Below are 24,276 nucleotides of genomic sequence, written 5' to 3' on the forward strand. Positions count from 1 at the left end.
AAACTAGTGAAGGAACAATTCATCATAAATGTTTTTGCTTCTTTTTTTGAAGAAGGAAAGAAGGTAGTGGAGGAGTTTGTCCTAATTTCTGGCAGCTGTGTGTTCCATATTCTTAGGGCTAGACCAAAAAGGACTGGTTGTAGGTCTTTTTTTGTCTTCTTGAAGTTCTGTGTCTTTAACAGTAGGGAGTTAGAGCTTCTTGAAGATCGACTACCACCAGATAATTCAAGTTTTTTGGCCTGGCAGGCAGTTGTGTTGTGGTGAAGGGCCTTGTGTCTCATGCAAGCTACCTTCAACTGGATTCCAGCTTTGAATGGAAGCCATTTCAGATGGTTGAGGTCAGGAGTAATGTGGTTGGATCTACTGGAACAAGTGACGAGCATAGCAACTGAAATCAAAGTGGCCCTTAGAGGAGCCAGCTTTACTTTGGGTACACCAACAAGACTAGCACTCCCGTAGTCTAAACGGGAGATAACCAGGGATTGGACTGCTAACTTAAGGTCAGCTGGGTGCAAGAAAGGTTTGATTTTCCTTTGTTTAGTTGGCTCCTCTGGTGGTTGCACTGATATAATAGTGCATATTCAGGTATTAGTCCAACGTTATACCTAGTGATCTAGTGGAATCGATCAAATGCAGGGTGTAGTTGAGAGCAGTTTGTTGTTTGAGCCAATCGTCCATGGGGGCAGAGTAGTTGTGAGGGGCAATCAGGAGGAATTCATTTTTGAGAGCGTTAAGGATGAAGTGATTACGGGTCAGCCATTGCAGGGTTTTGTGGAGGGTACAGTTGAGCAGTTTGATGTCTTCTTGTGAGGAAATTTTCAAATACAGTTGTGTGTCATTGGCGTACAAGTAGTAGTGAATGTTAGAGAGATTCAGAAGTTCTGTAAGAGGTTCCATGAGCAAGTTGAATTAGGTGGGTGAGAGCGTAGCTCCATGGGGAACTCTAGTCATAACTTGTGTGGTGTCCGATAGGGTTTGATTGACTTTGAACCTTTGAGCTCTGTTATGAAGGAATGCGGCAAACCAGTTTGACAGGGCCAGACAGCCCCATCCTATTCTCAAGCAGGTCAATCAAACTACCATGTTTGACAGTACCAAAAGCAGAGTGGAAATCAAGTAGTATAAGAAGGCAGGGTTTGTTCAGGTCTTGCATTCTCAGGGCATCATCACCAATGTTTGTTCCAGACATTTCAGTGCTATGACCCTTATTGAAACCCGATTGAAGATGATCAAGGAGTTGATATTGCTCAATGTGGTTACAGAGTTGTAGGTGAACGTATTTTTCTAATAGCTTTACCAATGTCAGGATGTTGGTGATAGGACGGTAGTTGTTGAGGTCATGCAGGTCCGTATTTGTGTTTTTTTTTTTATAGAATAGGGGTGACCTGTCCAATATTTAGGAAATTAGCCCTGAGAAAGAGATGCATTGACAATCTTGGTCCAAAGGGGGAGTAAGGAAGGGCTAAGCGGTTTGAAGAGGTTTTGCGGGTAGAGGATCATTGAAGTGGTTGGAGGGTCTTATTGTTGTTAATGCTGTGAGTAAAGCACCATCATCTGGGATTTTGAAGGCATTCCATGTAGCATTGTTTTCAGTAGTATAGCCAAAAGGAGGGGAGCTAGCCTGGTGCTGCATAGGTAGGAGATTGGGCTGTGCCTTAGTTAGTAGAATCTGAGAGATGCAAAGCAAATCAGATTCAACTCTGCTTGCCTTTTCAATGAAATAGCGGTGCACTCCTTGCCAAATGGCAAGGATCCGGTGTCTGCCGAGTGTTGGTTAGGTTTGCAAACTGCTTGTTGCTTGATTTCAAATAATTTTTTGGTCTGTTTTTGGCATTGTCTAGTTGCGTCCTAAAGTATTCTGCTTTGGAACTTCGGATGCATCTCCATGATCTCTCTGCGAGCCTTAATTTGCATCTTTACTCAGCTCCGAATTCTTTTTAGCTGCTTCGGAGCAACTGCATCAAGTATGTCTGAAATGGATTGTAAATAATGTTCACTAACATTATTCACATTTTTCAAGTTTGTGGGAGGCGATACAGTGTTATTGCTAGTAGACTTTAGATCAGATAGATTAATGTTTCTCAAGTCTCTGGACCAATGTTTGGGTTTTCGAGGTTAGTCCTTCCTAGCCACCACCTTCTCCAGGATGATGGAGATTAGGTAGCGGTCTGACAAGTCGCAGGGGTAATGGACTCTAGTTCAATGGTATTGTCCTTAAAGATGATTAAATCAAGGGTAGAACCTCTGTTGTGAGTTGGGCCATTACATGATTGGGTAAGGTTGAGGTCAAAGTCTTGTGTAAGAAAGAGATCCGCAATGTCAGCTGTATGTTTTACCACCGACCTACAGTTGAGAAGGATAGAGCTGAAATGAGATTTGGTTTCTAAAGCTTCAAGGTGTGTTGTGGAAGCTTGGACTAGGTTGTACTCATTCAAGGTTTTGTAGTTGACACTAGGTTCTCTAACTGGGTTGGAGGGGATAGTCTGGATAGTGAATGTTGCGGGTGACAAATCCCTATTAGTTGTGGTATAAGAGAACAGAAAGGAGTGAATGTCATCATCAGATAGGTGGTCTATGTCCCTCTGTGGTCTGGATATGGTGATGCAGTGGGGTTGCCAGTTACAGTTTGGAGAGTTTTCGTTGTACAATGTCCCATTCCAAGAGTATTTCGGCTGATTTGGGGTGAGTTGTGTTGTTTGGTGTGTGGTTGTGTTAGCCCATGTGGACAAATTGAGTTTCAAGAGCTTTTCGAGCTTTGAAGTGGTAGGAATAAGGTTCCGAATATTCGTTTTAACTAGCTTTATGTCTTGACTATGATCAGCAAGTTCGTTCTCCAGGGAATGGGGATGGTCAGTACCCATGGAAGTGTTGTGCAGTCTGGGGACAGGAGACGTATAAACCCCCTCAGGGGCAGAGAGGGTGGTTAGCCGACCATCAGGATCAAGGGAGGTGAGGGTTGTGATGGGAAAAAGATAGGAGGATGATGGTTTGCTAGGGGTGGTGATAGGAAGAGGGGTCGAAATAGGACTCATAGGAGCACCAGCAACAGGCGGCATATGGTACCTTGGTGTAGCTACTGACGGGCTGACGGTTGGAGTCCGGAGTGATCAAGTGGGTCAACCTTTAGGTGTCAGATGAGGTAGTGGAGGCTGTGCCATTGAACGAGGGATGCAGCATAGTATCCATGATTATCTCTGGGCTAAGGCTGTTGTTTGCTCTCATGCTGTGAGTATTAGTTGTTCTGTGAGCGAAGGGAAGAGATAGTTCAGATAGGAGGGATAAAGGGGAAGAGCAAGTGGCCTCTCTAGGAGCAGGAGAAGTGGAGCCATCTGCTATGGTTCCAGTGTTAGAAAAGAGATAGTAGTCATGAGGAGGTATGGGTTAAGAGGTAGGGTAGTGGCTGGAGGATGGCTGTGTATCTAGCGAGGAGCAGGAGGGGAGATGTAGACATTTGGAGGAGCTGGAAACATTGCTCAAGATTATATTTTTGATCTTCATTAATATTTTGTCAAAAAGCTCTAGCTTACAGTCTGATGCTTGAATGAGAATGTTTCCATTGTTCTAGAGGGAGATGGTAGCTTTGGCCATGAAGACTGGTAAGGGAGTTATGGGGAGTTGTAGGCCATGTGGTGTTTTCCTTGTTGTGTTAATCATGAGCGTTGAGGCAATGGCTCTCCTGCTATGGGTTCTTTTGTTGGTGAAAAAGATGAAATCAGCAACCATGGTTACTTTATTGGCACAGAAGTAGATATCAGAAATTAGCGTTTCGGGGTTCATTTTGAGTAGTCTATGTTTGAAGTTTTTGGCTGCGTTTTTAGATAGGTTAGGGGGGTATTTAATCTTGAGCGCATTGCGGTATAATAGTTTAGAAGTTAGTAGTGACTTACTCCGAAGCGCATCAAATAATAAACAAGTGTCCATTCACGTATGTCATGAAATGAAAGATCGATAAATAAAGATGCCTTCAAATTTTGTAATTATTTTGTAACATTTGCTGTGTTTTGAAGACGGGGGTTACATTTCAAAATGTTTTAGGACAAATTGCTGCTTATTCTTTTAACATGGGAAGTGATAGTTACTTATCTTTTCCTGATTGCAGTGAGAGGAGTTTTTAAAATGCACTACGAGACAATCTTGTTGGGTTTACAGCCAGTGTGAAAGGGAAGGCTGTAGGATGTCATTTTTTGTAACACATCTCAAATTAGATACCTGTAAATGAACTGTACATATATTTCAGAATATATCACCGTTTAGGATAGCAAACATTAAGCACATTTCATAAATTCTGAAGTATGATGGAAGCAAAGATTTTAATGGGATCAAAACAAATCAAGACACTTACTTGGTGATACGCTAATGATAAATATTCAGTGAAACCCAAATTCCACACATCATCATTTGTCTGCTATATTGTGCAGATTTAGTGGCCATTGCATGAAAAAATATGCTGTCTGGAAACAATAGTGCGCTACTGCGTGGTGCTTTAGTAATATACTTGCAACAGTATGCTCCAAAACGCACCACCAGATATGTACTGCACCTTTATCACTCTCCTACTGAATACATTTGCTGCAATTTGCGTTAGGATTTTTCCCAATCCTATGACTTCATTGATTTAACATTGGCTTCGGCACCCACCACTCTGAAAATTATTCCAGCAGAGCTGGTGCAAAGGTGCTGAAATATGACCCTAATTTCAGTTTTAAAACAAACTTGTGCAACCATTCCTGAGCAATACTCTGGGGAGCCTTCCAGTATTTTTTGCTGTCTTGCTTTTTTACTTCACAAAGCCATTTCAAAAGATAACATGCTCACTATATACACCATCATCCCACTCGTGTATGGCTTTCACACCTAAATTGAGAATTATAGCTGTGGTCTAATGGCCAGAGCTGCCAAAGTTGCATCTAGGGAACCAAGTTCAGATTGAAGCTTTGGCTCTGGGCAAGTCACTTAATATCCTGTGCTTATTTAATGCAATCTTAGCACTCATGTAATGCGCTCCAATGCCCCTTTACACATATAAAACTTCAAAATCTATATGCGTGTGTTTGTGTATGTGTGTGTGTATGTGTATGTATGTGGTACTACTGGTCCTTGGTTTTGCAGAAAAAAATTGAATATGAGGCCTTACTCCATACTTTGCTGAAGAAGGGTATTTTTCAAGTTTGCTACACTTAACGGTATCAACACGAAGATTTTTCAGAATCCTTATGATTTTAGTGAACATACGCCACAGGCCAGCCCCCCATTCTGAAAAGCGTTCCAGTTCCAGTGCAGTTTGCCATCTGCCACTTTTATAGGCAGATTAATATCTTGGCCAAAGTCTGATAATGGCATGTCCAAGGGTATGGTCATGGCAGTGACCTTGACAATCAATCTGAGTTGGAGATGAACACAAACAATTGTAAACAATATGCTATTTTGGTAATTCACAGCATTTTGAAAACATGTTTAGTATTAAAATAGAAAATCACCCTCTCCTCATGTCCATTAAATCTAGATGAGTCACAAAAAATTTGCCGTTCTGAAAATTGGATTGCGGTTATAAAATGTTTGGGAAGCACTGATCAGTGGGAAACATTGTGGCACTGAAACTGCAAGGTCATTAGGCTCTTTATGAAGACAGATCCTTATGATCTTTACAGTATCAAGATATGGATTATTAACATCTAGTTGAAAATGTTAATTTTTGCCGAAATAGGGATAAAGGTCCCACATTATTGATACAATTATGATAATAAAAGCAGGGACGAGGCTGAACCACACAATTGAGAAGAGGCAGCTAGGTGGTCCGCTCCCATGGTCAAAACAACAGAACCTGAATACAACCTTAGTGTTCTATCATCATCTCCCTTGCTGGTGCAGAGGCAGCATTCAGAAGTACCAGCAGGATTGGCAGAAAATGAAGGATGCCTGTGTACTGAACATTATCTGCTAGGGCCGTTTAATAGAGTTTGTGAAAAAATTCAAAAGAAGAAATACCACAAACATTTAGAAGAACTCAAGAGACCAGTATTACAGATAATACTCAAGGAAGCCATAGAAAAGCTGCTGCATTAAGGAAAGAACTTTGGGTTTTACTCAAGATTTATCCTCATTCTAAAAACGAACAGAGATTTGAGACCAATTCTGGCCATCTGATTTTAACACATTTCTTAATACGGTTGTCCAAGGATTACCCTGCAAGATATTCTACTGTTCATACAAAAGGGCCTGACCTCAGTAGACCTAGAAGACCTGCATTTTAATACCACAATACTTCAGAAACATCATCAGTTTCTGAGATTTCTGGTGGATGGGCTGCATTACCACTTTTGGGCCTTTCTCTTCAGGCACAAATCTGCCCTTACAGTGTTTCCAAAATGCATGGCACCAGTAGTACTATATATTCGATGACAAGAATACATGAATTACCCATACTAAGACAATTGCTTAATAAAAACAAGGACTGTCAAACCGACAAAGTGGGCTCTGTAGGTGACTCCTAAAATCTTAGTAGAGGAGGGCCTTGTGGTAAGCAGAAACAAATCGGTAATGCAACCATCCTAGGAAATCATTTTTTTGGCACAAAAAAGTTTATCTTGGAAGGGAAGGTGAATCCTTCAAGAGGCAGAGATCAAAAGCTCATGGCTGAAGGGTGGCATTTTCTATCCAAAAAAGGTCAACAATAAAGTGAATCAGTCAGCTGTCGATTTTGCATGCCTTTGTGTATTTCGTTAATACCCACTGCGGGTTGCACATGAGAACAATTCACAAGGAATTGAACTAACAATGCTGTCAGGTGCAAGGAGATTTGCACAATACAACTTAAGTAACAAAGCAAATTAAAGAATCCTTACTATGGGGGACAAGACACTCCAATATGTCTGCAAGACAGTCATTGATTCCTGTAGTTCCCAGGTGATAATAACAACAGATGCGTCTGTAACAGGTTGGGGAGTGCATCTTCAAAGGCTATATGCCAGTGGATTGTAGACGTAAAAAAAGCCTCCATATAAACGTTCTGGAGTTGAGAGCGTTAAGGTTTGCTGTAAAAGCTTTCGTACCCAAAGTAAGAAACAAACGTTCTTCTGCGTAGACAGTACAGCAATGTATTGTAGAAAGAAACCAGACAGAAAAGATCATTTATACTATCCCAGGAAGTACAACAATATGGTTGCTTGCCTTGCATTACAAAATGGTTATCACTGTGCATGATCTTTCAGGAATACACAATGTGTGTGCAGACACCCTCACCAGGTTGCCAACAAACAACCACAAATGTAAGTTGAATGAACATTAGATACAGGCAGTATCTCGGGAGGGGCAGAAACCAATATGGGATCAATTTGCAACTCACCTCAGAAAGAAAGTACCATTATTAGTGAGCATGTAGCCATGCTTGAGCTCACAGGGTGAATCTTTTCCATCAAACTGGAAAGAGAAATTCAGTTCTTTCATGCCCTTCCACCAAACCCAGTAATACCCTGAACACTTTGCAAGACGAGGAAAGATCCATGTCTGATCAATCCAGTAGCCCCAGCTTGGCCCAGACAGCACTGGTTCAGAGAGCTATGGGACAGATGAGTTGATAGCCCATTTCGCTTTAAGGTCAGTCTAACATTCATGTCCTGGAATCACTGGCAAATTCGTCATCTAAACCCATATTCACTGCATTTGACAGCTTGGTTTGTGTGGGCTTAGCATTTGATTTGTTGAAAATTCTAAAAGATAGTCGAAGAGTGTTGCGGTGGCCAGAGCTAAACAATAGAGACATATGTTTGCAAATGGAAAAGTCTTTGTACTTGGGCAAGTGACAGTGCCTTGAATCCTCTGACTATGGAGCTTCATACATTTTTACCATACTTATTACTACTTGATAAATCAGACCTTAGATATCCATCCACAAGAGTTAATTTAGCAGCAATTTGGGAATATCTAAAAAGGCCTATAACTCCTTCGTGATTTTTCTACTAGATTTATAAAAAAAAAAACTTTTTAAAAGTGATTTTTGAACATTTCCTCCAGTACTGTCACTTGTCATTTCTTGGAAGATTCACATTGTTTTAGCTTCTTTGATGAAACAAGCTTTCGAGCTAATACATATATCCACAGTTTAGCACTATCATGCAAAACCGCTTTTCTGTTGGCTGTTAAGTCAGCAAGGAGCGTAATTGAGATTGAAAGTTTTTTTTTGAATAAAGGTAAGGCCCTCTTAAAAATCAATACAAAACATATTTCTAATGTGCCAGCAATTTTTCTCTTGAACTAGTAAATGTACACTTTGTTCCATAACCAATGTCAACTTTAGAAAGACCTTTATATTTGCTGTACATATAGAGATGTATGAAGTTCTATCTTTAACAAAAACATTTCTGCAAACAGACCAACTTTTTGTAGCATTTGGCAACACAAAGGCAACCCTTTATTGAAACAAGGCATTTCAAAATGGATTTTTTTGTATCTGAACTGCTTTTTCTTGCAAAGGGTTGTTATTAAAAAAAAAAACACAATTTGAGTTTTTGAAAATCTGGCATTTGTTTTCTCAGGCGTTCTAGGGAGGCACTGTCTCCACCTCATTGGTACAGTGAATGTTTTACAATAAGGTGATAGGCTGCATATATTCTGTGTCAAAGATTAATGCTCTTAAAGGCAGTAGAACGACTGCTGATTTAATGTTAGAGTATAGAGGGTTCCCAGCCTGATGATGGGGAAATACTCACACACATGAATGTATGAAATAAACCAACACTGGAGAACTAACTATAAGTGCAGGTGAGTAACTTTTTCTTCTTCTTCCAACACAGGGATCCATAGTACAATGTAGATGTAGCACAGATCATCGAGTAACCGTGGAAACGGCTGGTGTGCTCAGGCCTTTCATTGTGACTCAGCCCACAGCCCATCCTAGGGCACTGTGACAAAACCAATCCCTCCTGTGTCACCCACTCACAGCCCGAGGATTTGAGGTGGGAAGCTTATTGGAGACAGGATGGTGACAGTCTTGCTGTGGAAGGGTGTTTCGTATTTGCGGAAGGCACAGGTGATGTCTGTTCAGCCTGTGGTTGCACAACCAAAGAAGGCAGTGTCTAAAAAGCTTGCCATGCTGCCCTTTTGTGCAGAATGATAGGGCTGGAAAATTTCAGGTTGCTTTCTACCCGATGCACCTCTGTTCTGCTCCACCTTGCTGCTTAGGTGACCCTGGGTGATGTTGGTTGAGTGGAAAAGTGTATATGAAAACATGGAGTAGCCTTTGTGGAATTTGGTGCTTGAGGAAGGAGTGTTACAAACCATAAATCCCTTGAGAATGATAACAGCAAGAGTGATAGCCAGAAGCATTTGTAACTAACTGTTGATCATCGTTTATTTTTATAAGCTAGGTAATCGTCAGTAGCCTTAACATTGTCATTTTGTAGCCTTTAGAAGGCACATTGAAGAGCACTAGAGAACAGTGAAGTCCACATGACTTCAACAATACTATATGTGGTAAATACCAGTGTAAAATTACTGTATAAATGTGGAAACTCTTGGCATACGGTTACTGGTGCTATTGGTGTGCTTTACGGGATTCCAACCTGAGACTATCCACTGATATTTTGGCTTCTGGGTGGGGGGTTGACACATTTGTCTGACTCAGGAGGGATTTTCAAGGTTTTTCACGTCAGACAAATTAAGACTTTTTTTTTTGTTTGTGGTTGGAAAATGGCAGGGTGGAGTTGTTAGGAGAATCAGGTCCAGAGGCTGTCAAGAGGTTCTAGAGGAGGTGAGAGTTGGTCTCTCTGTGTCTCTACTCTAGTCAACTGTTGGACTCCTGAGAGAAAGGGAACTGCCCGCCTTTATCAACTTCTCTACAGAATTTTGTAACTGAACATTTTAAGATCTCAGAGGGTCCTATATTTCTGAAAAAGTCTAGCGCTAAGTCTGAAACCATCAACAACATTATAGATTCAAAGCTTCAGATTTTTACCTTCATAGCTGCGCCAGGTATGGTAGCCTCGATGGACTCCGTAGAGACTCCTGGGGACATGATAGTACCTTTGCTGAAAATGTTCTGTGATGTTGACCCTAAACTAATTATGATTTCTGGTCAATCTGTAATTACCCTACTTGTTGAGGTTGCTGAGCTTGGTTCTAATTTAGATAACTGACATAATATTGTATTCTTCAGTATTGGATCTTTCAGAGATTCACATGCTTGAATCATTTCCTGCCGTTGACATGGGAGTCTCACGGTACAATTGAAAAAGCAGTACAGATTACACATAGCTTAGACGGGCAAGAAAACATTTACTACAGTAACTTATCCACATCATTAAATTATTATTCTAATTAGTAATATAAAATCGCTGTCTGCCGGCGGTCTAAATAATCTGCCCGTAGTACTTTTTAATGGAGACCCCCCTCTCTGGTGGGCATTTGTTCTGGGTCCTTTCTTTGAATGTGTCTTATCCTCAGGCTAATTACCAGAGGCCATATGGGGTGCAATTGAAAAGTTGATTCACAAAAAGGTCTCCCTCTCTTCTCTCTTGAAGCTTGAGCATTTGGGACTGGCATTGTTTCAAAAGAGCAGGAATTATTTAGGCAGAATTGCTGTACTGTCGATCACTGTATGGCAGTGGCAGGGAGGTCAGTATCAACCGTGGGCAAACAATTATTATTTTGTTGACTTCTGACCAAGTTGATCGTAGTACCCTCTGGGATAAATTAGGCAGATGGAAAATCCTTTAGGATTTGCTGTTTATGCCGCAAGGCGTAAATTCTACCAAATGAGTCCGGGTCAGGTTGACCTAAATGATTTAGGGACTTTACCAGCAATAAATCCAGTGCAAAATAGCCTTAGGCACAGGGGTGTGTTTTAACACTCCCCTCTTTTTTTTTATCCTTTCCATCGTTTATATCCGACAGCATTAGAAAGTACGAATTACTCCAGTCTTGGAACTTTCATAGATTCACATGCTTGAATACTTCCTCGTCGTCAAGATAGGATTCCCCGGTGGAATATAAAACCAGGCCTGAAGATGTATGCACACAATACATGAAGTAGGCCTCAAAACAATAACCCATCATAGTCATTTTGTAAAATAGACACAAACTCAAACTTGAACCAATCAGGTTGCCTCCCCCTCCTAGAACCTCCTGTGAGGAGCTGCCTTCCCTCAGATTTTCCACCGCACGTTGTGCTGAGGAGTCTCCTTTGAGCTTTGCTCAAAATTTTCTGTCAGAAGACCTGTTTCTACAGCTTTTGGATATTTCTATCTACTGTGGTGATTCAAACTGGCTGCCATGTCAGAGACTCCAAAGAAAGGCCTTTTCAGATCATGTGCCTCATGTTTAAAAAAGAGATTATATGTGGAGGATCCACAAGAGGAGTGTATTTACTGCCTGTACCCCAGCCACAAGACTAAGGACTGCAAAATCTGCAGGAAGTTTTCTGCTAAGACCCTGAAGGACCGGGAGAGTCACCTTCTGTTGTGGCTGCAAAGAGGTAAGACTAGACACTCTGCCTCTGATGAGGACAGTGCCTCTTCTTCGATTTCTGCCCCTAAAACACCTCTTAAAAGAAAACAAGAAAGTTCTGAGGGGCAAGAGCCACCTAGGAAAATGGTGCAAAAGACATCAAAGCATGGTTTTCCACAAAAGAAGAAACTGGGTACAGAATCCTTCAAAAAAAGCAAAGAAAACTGCTTCAGAGCCAGCCACTCCTCCTCCTAAAGTGCTTCACAGATTTAAGAAGCCTAGCTCAGCACCGTCAACGATGCCATCGTCGATGATACCCTCGTCGCCGACAGTTTCATCGGTGATGCCGGTGGTGGTAACCATCTCTACGTTGATGGCAGCGGCTGCAGGATCTTCGTCGATGACCGTATCATCCTCATCGACGGTGCGCCCCATCTCTTCGACGCTTCTCTCGTCGACAAAACTCCTGGCAATGACACACCCGTCGGCGATGCCCCTGTCGATGATGCTCTCGTCGACAACACCTCCGTCGACGATTTCAACGATGCCTCCATCGCCGGCGACAATGTTTCCAGCGACTACAGTATCATCACCCCCCCACCCCACCGTTGATGACAAGTGGTTTCTTGTCTTCAACACCAGGATTGCTTCCAACGAAAAGACAAAGACCATCTACGTTACTTTTGGGTCAACCTGCACAACATACTCCGCTTAAAAAGCTCGTTTAACACCTTCTGTTACGTTACCGAGCAAAGTTTCAAGACTCTTGCCATCTAGGTTTTTAGATGATGACGATGATGATGAGGGTGCAGATCAAGATACAATGTTTGGAGTAGCTAGAAGTCCTTCAGAGCTACACATGAAATGCCAGGAGTACTCGGACTACGATTCATAATATGGCCAACAATACTATGACCCAGTACCACACTAGCAGGGAACAGTATCTCTGCCCTCCAGTCTAGTGTCCGAACTCCAGGCTATGCTGGCAGACTACAGAGAACGCTTCTACCCTCACCCGGGGAAAGATCCCACACAGCAGCTTCTGCTCCAGCTACTCCAGCGCCTCTGCCAGTTTTTCCAACGACGCCACAAGTTCCTCTTCAGAGTCCTCAGGTCCAGGCCTCTTCTGATGAAGCGGCAGAGGAAGGAGAGGTTCTCTCCGACCAGGACGAATGGGATGAGTATATGCTCCCGGCACCCCCTTCACCAGAGCCATTAGCAGTCGAATCTCCTCCTGAGGATATTGGCTCTTTCCATAACCTCTTAGAGAAAGCTGCAATGAGGTTTGACCTGCAGTTGCCATCTACGCAGCAGGACTGTTTTCGGTATGATTTTAAAGAGCCACACAGAAAATCCGCTAGGGCTATCCCGAGTATTGACCATGTCTGGAGTCAGGGGTTGAAGATTATGAAAAACCTGGTGACAGTGCCAGCGGTGTTGCCAAAGCTGGACAAGAAGTATAAGGCAACAGAAGACGCTCCTGCGTGCCTAGTGGGTCACCCAAAACCAGACTCTGTGGTTTGCCAGGCTGCCTAGAGACGCTCCAAGAACCCTTCAGCGCCTTTATCGGCCCTTCCTGATAAGGACGGAAGGGGCCTGGACAATATCGGGAAGAGGTTCTCTTCTATGTCGGCAATTATGGTCAGTGCAGCAAATTAATTGGCACTACTGGGCAGATACAACAGGCAGCTGTGGTCTGACATCTCCCACTCTGTAGAGTATCTTTCAGATACCAACAAGTCAGATGCTAAAAAGATCATTATGGAGGGTCAACAAACATCTGCAGAAGTAATTGACTGCGCCCTGGACATTGCAGTCATGGGATTTAGGCTTCTGGCTGGGTTAGCCGTCTTAAGGCGCCAGGGGTGGTTCAAAGCCCCTAATTTCAGGCCAGATGTCCAAATAAAGATCCTGGATCTCCCGTCCGATGGCCAAGACCTGTTCTGCAAGCATGTCAACGATGCCCTTCAGGCGATCAAGGCTGATACTGATACTGCCAGGTCGTTGGGATCCCTAAAGTACAAGCGTACTCCCTTTCGGGGAGCCAGGGGCAGAGGCTACTCCTCTTTTCGAGGTGGCTACCAGCCTTTTCGTTATCCAGCCTACTCCTCCCAGTATCAGTCATCCAGACCCCAGTACCATCAAAGGCAGCCTCCAGCATCGGCATACAGCAGACCTCCTCCTAGAGGAAGATTGGGACGACAGTCCAAGGGTGCCTCGCGCAGCCAATGACAGCCTCCAGGGGCCGGCTACCCCTCCCTCCTTGTCTCGTCACGTAACTCATGGCCATCTCTTAGAATTCACTTCCAGGCCTCCCGAAACTCCACCTTCCCGGGAGCGTCAACAACATCTACATCTCCTCCTCCTAGAGATAGCTGGCAGGTTGTCCAAAGGGGCGATGGACTGGTACCCTCTTTGCAGCGAGGAAGAGGTTTTTATTCTCGATTCTTCCTTGTCAGAAAGAAGTCCAGTTGTGGAGGCCCATCCTGGATCTGAGGCAGCTCAACAAATATCTCAAAAAGCAATCCTTTTGATGGTAACTTTGAAGGATGTACTACAGGTTCTCAGCAGAGGCAACTTCATGGCTTCCCTAGATCTTCAGGATTTGTATTTCCACATTCCCATTCACCCCAAGCACAGGAAATTTCTGAGATTCATGGTAGCCGGCCAGCATTTTAAGTTCAGAGAGCTACACTTCGCACTCAAATCTGACCCCCGGAGTTTCAAAAAGTGTCTAGCCCCAGTGGCTGCATATTTGAGATGTCTTAAGCACCAGGTATTCCCATATCTGGACGATTGGTTACTAAAGGCTCCGAATATCTCTGCTCTACGTCACTCCCTCACGACCACGTTACGTCTTTTCCAACAACTAGGTCTCACTCTCAACAGAGACAAGTCACAGCTTCAACCTACCAGAAGGATAGTGTTTCTGTGTGCTATATTGGACACGACTCTTGTGAAAGCCTTTCCTACAGAAGAACGTCAACTCAAGCTTTTGACCTCAGCAGACTCAGTTCGAAGAAAAAAGTCTCTTTCAGTTTGGAGGTTCAAATCATTACTGGGGATGATGTCCTCCTGTATCAGCCTAGTTCCACACTGTCGTCTTTGTCGAGCTCTTCCTGAAGAGGACGCATCCAAACAGTGGAAGCAGGCGCAAGGGTCCTTCGGGGACATAATTCACATTACACCAAGGATGGTCCACTCCCTCCAGTGGTGGTCAACGACTGCAAACATTTCAGTAGGTCTGGAGTTCCTGAATCAAATCCCTCCGTTCACCATCACGACGGATGCTTCGATGGAGGGGTGGGGAGCATGTCTCCAGGATCTGCAAGTCAGTGGCAGATGGCCCAATTCTCATGCGACGCTGCACATCAACTTCCTCGAACTCAGAGCTGTGTACCTTCCACTACAAGCTTTTCTACCGAGAATCCGAGGTTCGTCGGTGCTGGTCTGGACAGACAATACGACCACCATGAACTACATAAACAAGCAAGGCAGGACTCAGGCTCGCTTACTTTCCACAGAAGCTCAGCTCATCCTGACCTGGTACATTCAGAATTCAGTGCACATACGGGCGGAACATCTCCCGGGAATCAGAAACACCACAGCAGACTCATTAAGCAGGCTAAGCACATCTTCACACAAGTGGGAGCTGAACCAGACAACGCTGGATGCAGTGTTCCGCAGGTGGGAGACACCGAACCTGGACCTCTTCGCGACATCTCAGAACACGAAATGCCGGTTTTCTGCAAGCTGGCATCCCCAACCAGGGTTGTGGGGAAATGCCCTTTCGATAGCATGGTCAGGGATTTATGCTTACATCTTTTCTCCGAAACCCCTTCTTCCTCAGGTCATCAGCAAGATCAAATTGGAGCCCTGCCAGATAATTCTAATTGCTCCAGCTTGGCCACGTCAACCGTGGTACACAGAGCTTCTGTTGCTATCCTCGTGTCCTCCCATCAGGTTAGCACCCATTCCGGACCTGCTCACCATCAGCCCAGGGCCAAGTGAGGCATGCAGATCCCAAGCATCTCAGGTTATGTGCATGACTCCTGAGTTCAATGAATTTGGCCATCTAAATATTCCCATGGACTGTCAAACAGTTTTAGCTAAAGCAAGTGCAGATAGCACCAATAAGACGTATACCTTAAAATGGAAGCGGTTTTGTTTATGGTATACCCCGAATAACATTCATCCGCTTACATCTGCTCCAGAACAAATTTTACCGTACCTTTTCCACCTGGTGAAGTCTGGTCTCGCCCATGTATCTATTAAGGTCCACTTAGCTGCTATCTCCAGATATAGATGACTATCCAAAGGACTGTCTCATCGACTGATAAAGCAGTTTATGAAGGGCTTATTCCGATCCTTTCCTTCAGCCAAACGACCTCCTCCATCTTGGCAACTGAATACAGTCTTAACTCAGTTAATGAAGGAGCCATTCAAACCTATTCATAAATTAGACACTAAGGGCCTGATTACAACTTTGGAGGAGGTGTTAATCCGTCCCAAATGTGACGGATATACCACCAGCCGTATTACGAGTTCCATAGGATATAATGGACTCGTAATACGGCTGTTGGTATATCCGTCACTTTTGGGACGGATTAAAACCTTCCTCCAAAGTTGTAATCAGGCCCTAAGTATCTTACCTGGAAGGTAGCACTCCTATTAGCGTTGACATCTGCTCGCAGAGTAAGCGTGATTCAAGCCTTTACCATCCAAGAGTATTTCATGAGATTTACAGATGACACAGTCATCCTACCGACAAACCCGAAATGTATCCCAAAGGTGCCAAACTGATTTCCACATTAACAAGCCAGTGGTCCTAAAGACTTTCTTTCCACGGCCCCAGACTGGGGCAGAAAGATCACTGCATTCTTTGGACATCAAGCGATGCCTTAAATTTTATTTGCAGCAGACATCCTCAATCGGAAAGTCCAGTCAGCTGTTCGTGGCATTTAGTCTGCCCAGGAGAGGGCTTTCTGCTTCTAGGCAAACCATTTCTAGATGGATTTCTAGTGCCATAGCCTTTTGCCACCAAAAAGCTAGTCGACCGCTGGACACTAAAGTTTGTGCACATACTACACGAGCAGTGTCCACTTCTTGTGCACTCTTCTCTGGGGTATCCCTTCCAGACATCTGTCGTGCAGCCACGTGGAGGACAACGCACGCCTTCACGAAGCACTACTGCCTGGATGCTGAGATGCTCCATGATGCCGCAGTGGGTCTAGCAGTTCTTAGACATTTGTTCAGATATGGCGAGCTGTTTGTTTCCCTCCATCCGCTTTTGATTTAATCACATTTTCTGGTTGTTATTACCGTACCATTCTTGCATATTCATATATTTGTGTTTAAAGCGTTATTTTAGTGCTCTGCATGTAACTGTCTAATGACACTGTTTTATAATGATTGAGATAGACAGTATTTCTTGGTACAGAAAATGTGTTACTTACTGCTTTTTACTCTATTCAAGCATGTGAATCTATGAAAGTTCCATTACTGGAGTAAGAAATAAGTTACTTACCTGTAACTGTAGTTCTCCAGTATTGGACACTTTCATAGATTCACATGCAGCCCGCCCACCTCCCCGGAGGAGCTCACCTTCTCTCTTATCAGTGTGTTGGGGTATTTCAGCACTTGTGCTCCGAAAATCTGAGGGAAGGCAGCTCCTCACAGGAGGTTCTAGAGGGGTGGGGCAATCTGATTGGTTCAAGTTTGAGTTTGGGTCTATTTTACAAAACGACTGTGATGGGATATTGTATTGATGCCTACTTCATGTATTGTGTGCATACATCTTCAGGCCTGGTTTTATATTCCACCTGAAACTCCCATCTCGACGACGGGGAAGTATTCAAGCATTTGAATCTATGAAAGTGTCCATTACTGGAGAACTACTGTTACAGCTAAGTAACTTATGTCTTCTTTACTTCCAAAAAAAGGGCCTGTTCATATATCCATTTGCTTATGTACGAAGACAATTTAGTTCTAATGGACTACACTACTCTAATAGGTCTGCAGCATAAACGTCATGCTTTTCATTCCTGTTGTTAATATAATAGACTTATTCTCAATGTAAAAAAAAAAACACTAACACTTTGACTTTCTCCAATCGGCCTAAGAAATTGAATTGGTACCTATTAGGGTTGGTTTGGAACAGTTTAGTTGTTATAGATAACTGAGTCTACATTTGCAAGTAATTTAAAATGGGATAACCATTAGGCAAATCTGAGAGCTCCGATTTTTGCAGCTGTCTGTACCCTGAAAACGTTTGATTCCTGTTTTGGAGGCCTGTGGGACTAGCCCTTAAAAAGAGCAATAATAAGTCAATTATTTCTGCAAGCCTTGAATGGAGTCAGTTTACTTACTAATGGACTGCAGGTTAATTGGGAGCCCCTGGAAAACCTTTGCTTAAAGATTCTTTTGGGCCTTCCACAAAGCATTAGTATGAGTTAAGGAAAAGTGGCACCTTACAGTGCCTGTGTCAGGAGACTTGATCAGCTGTGGAAGTTAAGACTGAGTCAAAATAGTCAATCAGTCGATGATAATGATGTTGATAGGATTTTTTATAGGAAATACCATTAGCAGGTGCCTTGGAGCTGATTGGATAAACTGGAAAGTTAGGTGAAGCAGCATGGCAATACTGTTGTTGATAGAAGCTGCAATTACGCATGTTCCCTTGGTTCATCTTTCTTGCTTCAAGTTACTTACAGTTTGAGGCAAGAATTTTAAAGAGATTATAACCTTTTCCATTCACCACAAAAAACAAGATGTCTGTAGTTCCCTTAAAAGTCTTCCCAGTGTGTGAGAATCGGCTAGCGAGCTGTAAGAACTCATGCTTAACAAAGGGAAGCAAGCTTAAAATCTGTATTTTATTTTTTTGGAACTAAATTAGGGAATTCCCAAAATCTTATATGAGTGATGAATAATGGTGATACTTAGGGTCAGATGTAGCATGCATTTTGCATGGTGCAAACTGCGAAAGTCTCAGTTTGCGCCATGCAAAATGCCGAATGCAATGCTCATTCACAATTTGCAAGTCGGTACCGACTCGCAAATTGTGAATGCGACTCGCAAATACGAAGGGGTGCCCCCTTCCTATTTGCGACCCGCTTCGCTATGCTAAATTGCTTTGTGACCGCGAATGCGGTCGCAAAGCAATTCGCAGTTACCACCAGTGTCACACTGGTGGTAACCCATTTGCAAAAGGGAAGGGGTCCCCATGGGACCCCTTCCCCTTTGTGAATGTTGCCAAAAAGGGGTTTTCAGAGCATGCAGTGGTCCAGTGAACCACTGCCTACTCTGAAAAACCGAAACCAAACGGGTTTTTATTTTTTTTATTTTGCAACTCGTTTTCCTTTAAGGAAAACAGGCTGCAAAATAAAAATAAAAAACTGCTTTATTTAAAAAGCAGTCACAGACATGGAGGTCTGCAGTCTTCAGCAGGCCACCATCCCTGTGAGTGCTGGGAATCGCTATGGGGTCGCAAAATGCGACCCATCTCATTAATATTAATGAGGTGCGTCTTTGCAAACCCATAGCGACTCGCAGAAGGTGTCTGAGACACCCTTCTGCATATGCTTTTGTGACTCGGAAATTACAAGTCGCACCCACTCGCAATTTCCGAGTCGCAAAAGCATTTCTTGCTGCATCTGGCCCTTAGCTCTTACTTTCGATGTTATAGCATTAGTTCCTAATGCATGACAGATGGTGTTGAAAGCGGATTTCTAAAGGGCAAGGTACATGAGGAGACAGGTTGCAAATTGCACACTTTTTGTGACCGGTGTCCGATTTTACAGTGTGATGTGTGTACTAATAAATCTTCTCGCAAAATCTTCAGTTTCAAAGCTTCACTCTTTGACATGCAATTGGCTACAAACACATGCATAAGTGTCTGTTGTCAGGAGCAGACCACACACGCCCCTGTTATGTTTTGAAGCAGCTCGTATTCCTTAAACGAACGGGTGTAGTTTAAAAAATGTTTTTAAAAAAATCCCATGTGGTAAGACATCTAGGGGAACAGGCTGTGGTCGTCACAAGACACAATTCTGAAAGCATAGCAGAGCTCTCCTTAGCAAATCAGTTCCCACCGCCTTGGAGGTGTTTTTAACTGGTGAATGCGATTGAGAACTACTCCGGCATGCCATAGTGAATCACAAATATGAAGCAACGCTCCTTTTAAACTCCTGCCTAATTGCAATTTTGTATGGTTCGCCAAATCCATTTTGAGAAGCAGAAACCCATCTCCGATTAGCAAAATGGGTTTATTACATTGTTAAAAAAACATTTTCTGTTTGCAAACACTGTGATTTTGCGAAATGTAGATGTTGCAAAAGAAAAGTGGTTTCACACATCTAACCTTTTTTCTCTAATTTATGAACTTATTGGTACCTATTTGGCTACCGACTGATTCCAGCGTCTGTAAAATCAAATTAACTTTGCTCTTCTTAGTCAATTATAACACAGTGCTGGTTTATCAAATTACACACCCAGATTTTTTTGTTGCGCTGCATGCAAATGTGGATTTTCAGCCAGGTTAATTTCGAAATTGACCTTTAAAATGTTTGGTTCGCCTTTATATATGTTCACGAGGTGAACCTACATATTCATGTGAAGGGTCATGCTGGCTGAGCAGATTTTAGCAAATTGGAATATATTTCTTTAGTGACCCCTCAGAACTTCCTGCAAAACATTTTAGCCAATGTCTTTGGAAAATGTTTTTTTTCTCAGAGGAGGAGTTTGGGATTGTCTTAACTGATCCCAAAAATCCCAAATTGAGGAAAACGGGCGTCTTTTCTTTGATTACTATGTGCAATTTAGCAGTGTTTTTACTCTATCTGTTTGAAATTTCACCACGCACATGGTTGGAAGCCTAGAAAGGATTCCTATGAGGCTTCCAAAGCAGATAGTTTAGTTTAATGTATTTTTAAGCTGCCCTCCTCCCAGCTACCTCTCTCTGTATGGGCATGCAGCCAGGGTAGAGTTAGCTTCTCTTGCCTCTCGGATACAGTTTTCAATCCTATCTAAAGGAGCACCTTGGACTACCCTTTGTGGTTTTTGTGGAATTTACTCTGAAAAAGCAGTTATATCACTGTTTGGTTAAGATATTTGTGGTTAATCGTTCTTATTGTGGAGCTCTGTTCCCATTTGTAGGATTGATGACACTAGCATGCAAGAATAGGTATGTGTTATTCATTGCAGTAATTCACATATCCTTAGCCCTGTATTCCTTAACCACCAGCTTCCCTCATCTTGTGTTGGCCATAAATAATACCATTTGATAGAAGAAAAGAGGCCTGGAGTTCTAAAGCTATCCAGGGGACAGGGGTGGGGCGTGGTAGTGACTAGAGCCTCCGAGTCACAGGCTTCTACAACCTGACTTTGAGGATCTAGTGTGTTTCTACTAGAGTATCAGCTCATTGAAATCATTGCTAAGGTCTTCCCATTATTATGCTGAACAAACTGAAAGACTAATAATGCAAGAATTACTACCATGTGTAGATTACTCTTTTTCCCCCTGTGCAAAGTGAGACCCTCCCCTTAAAGCTGGGGACAGTTTTTAAGCTTGCGAAGCTAATGAAAATGTTGATTCTGAATGTCTTTAGACTCAGATGGATATTGCAGATGGATAGTGCGAGTGTAATATTTTGGTAGAGCATTGTATGGTAGATACATGGTCCAACTTGCCTGTTGAAATTCAGACTTTTTTCTTCATTAACTTCTCTTGTTTTGTTTCCTTTCTTCAGGAAGCTAAGCTTCTAATTGCTCAAGCATACAGGCGCACAGAAAAGCTACTACTGGACAACAGGGACAAACTGCAAGCGGTATGAGTCGCATTGTTATTAGGTTACTGGACAGACTATATGTAGAAGACCAAAGAAAAAGCTGAGGGCCTTTACTAAACTAAATGTCCAGGTTTGGGTAGGCATCTATCTCATTCAGACCAACCTTTCTGCTTTTCATGCTATGTAACAGACATCGCTCTAGTCTGCAGAAATCCTATAAAATACACAAAATAATCTCTATCCTATTTTTATCATTTTGATATGATTGGTAATCAAAGGGGCCCCTCTTTAAAATCCCATCAAAGAAACCTAAGTTTTGAAACATTTATCTCTGAGCACTGCTGTTTCACTTGATTTATCAGAAATACTTAAGAGAACCTTGCAGACATAGGGCCATCTGCTGTCCTCTTTCGAGAAGGGAAATGCTTTGAGGTCGAAATTACTGATCTGAAGAAAAAGAGACACTAGAAACTGCTAGGTTTGTAAAATGGTGGCTTAGGCTTTAGGGACAATACGTCCTATAGGAGGAGACATGACATGGCAGTGCGGGGTGCCAGACAATACATCTGCCTTTCACATTGCATGGTGATACATTGTGAAGCCTGGGCTTGTCCTGCGAACTCTTGTGTGTAACAGCATGTTTTTTCTTGAAGTGCATGTCCTGCTTTAGTAAATATGACAAGTACTGCCTCCACCGTCATGCCTGCAAACTAAGAAGTAGAGGTCTAAGACTAGACAATAAATATCGGTTCTCTTTACTGATTTTTTTAATGTGCAACGTAGCCTATAGGGTTTGAGGGATTATTGTGTGAACAGAGAGTAAAGAACAAGTAGGAAGCAAAGAACAAATGGACATGGTATGTGCCATGCTGAAAGTTTATGGCCATTGGAAAGAAGTTAGTTTAAAAGTGAAAGAAATGAAGAAACGTCACTGAAAGTTAGAAAAATCTCACTGGGAGGGCAGACGCTACCAGCTTTTGACAACAAAATAGTCAAGCTTTTCTAAGTCTTCTTCTTTTTGTTTCGGTGGCATATTAATAACCCCCACATTTTTTTTTTTTTTACTTTTAGCTGGCCAATCTTCTGTTGGAGAAAGAGGTCATCAATTACAATGACATTGAAGAACTGATTGGGGCACATCCATATGGCCCCAAAAAAATGATTGCACCGCAGAGCTGGATCGAGGCAGAAAAGGACAAACAAGACACAGGAGATGAGGAGCCACCCAAGAAGCAAAAAGATCGAGAGGAGGATGAAGAGGAGTCCAACCTGAGACCTGTATGAAGTTGCCTGGCACTTGATGGAGAAGTCTTCATTCTAAGTCCCATTGCTCCCTCTCCATAATTACTTCCCTTCACTGTGCTGTTACAGAGGCACATTCCATTGATGGTGGGAAATAACATCTTAAGAGAGGGCGATCAGGAGACTGCAGGAATATTGCACAACAATGTGTTGTACTATTTTGTCATCTGTTTCTGCATTCAGAGGGGTTTTTGGAGGCGGCTTGCAGCACTAACACGAATAGACTGTTGTAAACTTAAGTGGCAACTGTAAAATCCAACACTATATGTACAATTGGTAAACAAAGTATATGAACTGCCACCCCTATACCGTTTCACTAGGGTGTTACTTGAGTCTCTCCATTTTAGAAGAGCCTTAAACTGTATCTGACCACCTTGGCTATGTTCCTGAGTACCGCTCCTTCCCATGAAAATAGATTTGTTTTTCACCTTCCGTTCTAAAGAAGTACAATGGGTATTCAACATCACCCACATATGGTACATGACCGTGCTCTAGCAGGGTGTGCTAATGTGTTGGAGAAAGCAGGCACTGTCTCCACCAGGAGAACAGCCACGCCATGCTTTCTGTTTTGATTGTAAACTTGTAACTGGTGTTAGATTTTCATAACAAGGCTAGCCGTTACCAACAATGGGGGCCTTTGCAGGAAAGCACAAACATCGCCTTTTGGAAATGATTTTCTGTTTTCAAATATTGTCATAAAGACCTATCTTTAAAAGAAATAGTTTTTGTATTTTATGATCGTTAAATCCTTTCATGCATTTTCTGTATTCAAACGTTATGGCTTCTTCCCAAGACCTTTCAAGGCTACAGTTCCTTTTTAAACTCCTCAAATTATGGAGTCAAGTTGAGTATGGAGCTGTGCAGTGTCAGCGGTCTAAAAAGCTTTTAGTCCGGAGACTGAAAGTAAGGCTTTTGAGCAATTTGCATGCACATCCTTTCTCTAAAAGCAGTATCATTTTATAGTGTGATGCTTCGCACTGAAGCATGGTTCATCAACTGCATAAGTCGTATAGAAGGCTTGATGTGACATAAAAACATTTATCTATTATAAATTTGGCATTTCCAATGTCTTTTTTCTGAAATGATCATGATTTTAGCGTTGTGGGTGCCGTGTCAAATCAGGCCACCATGAAATTTCACGTGCCATCGGCTAACTGCTGCCTTAGTAGCAAGTCAGATTTTTCGCTTTTTTCCAAACTTTTTTATCCTGGGTTTTTTCCAGACTCTGCACTTTACCGCTGCTCAACAGGAGTGACATGCCATTGCCCTTCCTCCTTTAAACACAGTTAAATTGATTGGTTTATTAACTGATTGACATATAACCAGTGGCGTAAGGAAACTTGAGGGAGGGCCCCTTGCAAAGTACATGGAGGAGCACACCTCCCCCGGATGCACTCAGGAGCTCTCAGTCCAGGGTACGATGCTGCTGGGGCCTTTGTTATGCCACTGCATATAACCTGCCTATAACTCACTGGTATATGGTGTAGAAAATGCACCCAATGCCTGGAAGTTAAATGCCACCTGTGGAGCACAGTACCTTTTGTGCCTTCCACAGAGTGGGCCTGTAAAACATGACTTCAGGCATACCATGTGCAACCTGATTGCTGTAGCCTAAAAAGCTGATGTCTTGCCAAAATAACCCTTCTTGACAGATGGGAAACCCTGCTTTTAAATATTAAGAAGTCGCCACTAAGTCCATCTTGTTGCTTTTAAAGTAGGACACTGATATTTAAAAGTAGAATATGTGCAA

At 42.7% G+C, this 24,276-nt stretch overlaps 1 protein-coding gene across 1 annotated transcript in view; it reads left to right on the forward strand.

Annotated features, from left to right (window-relative positions):
* Positions 1–23,245, forward strand: part of SPG7 (SPG7 matrix AAA peptidase subunit, paraplegin) — a 462,707-nt gene extending 439,462 nt beyond the window's left edge. The window contains exons 16-17 of the mRNA XM_069216631.1: positions 21,186–21,263; positions 22,296–23,245. Of these exons, the coding sequence (XP_069072732.1) occupies positions 21,186–21,263; positions 22,296–22,508 (291 nt within the window). The 3' untranslated portion in view covers positions 22,509–23,245. The remainder of the gene's footprint in view (positions 1–21,185; positions 21,264–22,295) is intronic.
* The last annotated feature ends 1,031 nt before the right edge of the window (positions 23,246–24,276 follow it).

The sequence above is a fragment of the Pleurodeles waltl genome, chromosome 12 (assembly GCF_031143425.1).
Source record: "Pleurodeles waltl isolate 20211129_DDA chromosome 12, aPleWal1.hap1.20221129, whole genome shotgun sequence".
Taxonomy (NCBI): Eukaryota; Metazoa; Chordata; class Amphibia; order Caudata; family Salamandridae; genus Pleurodeles; species Pleurodeles waltl.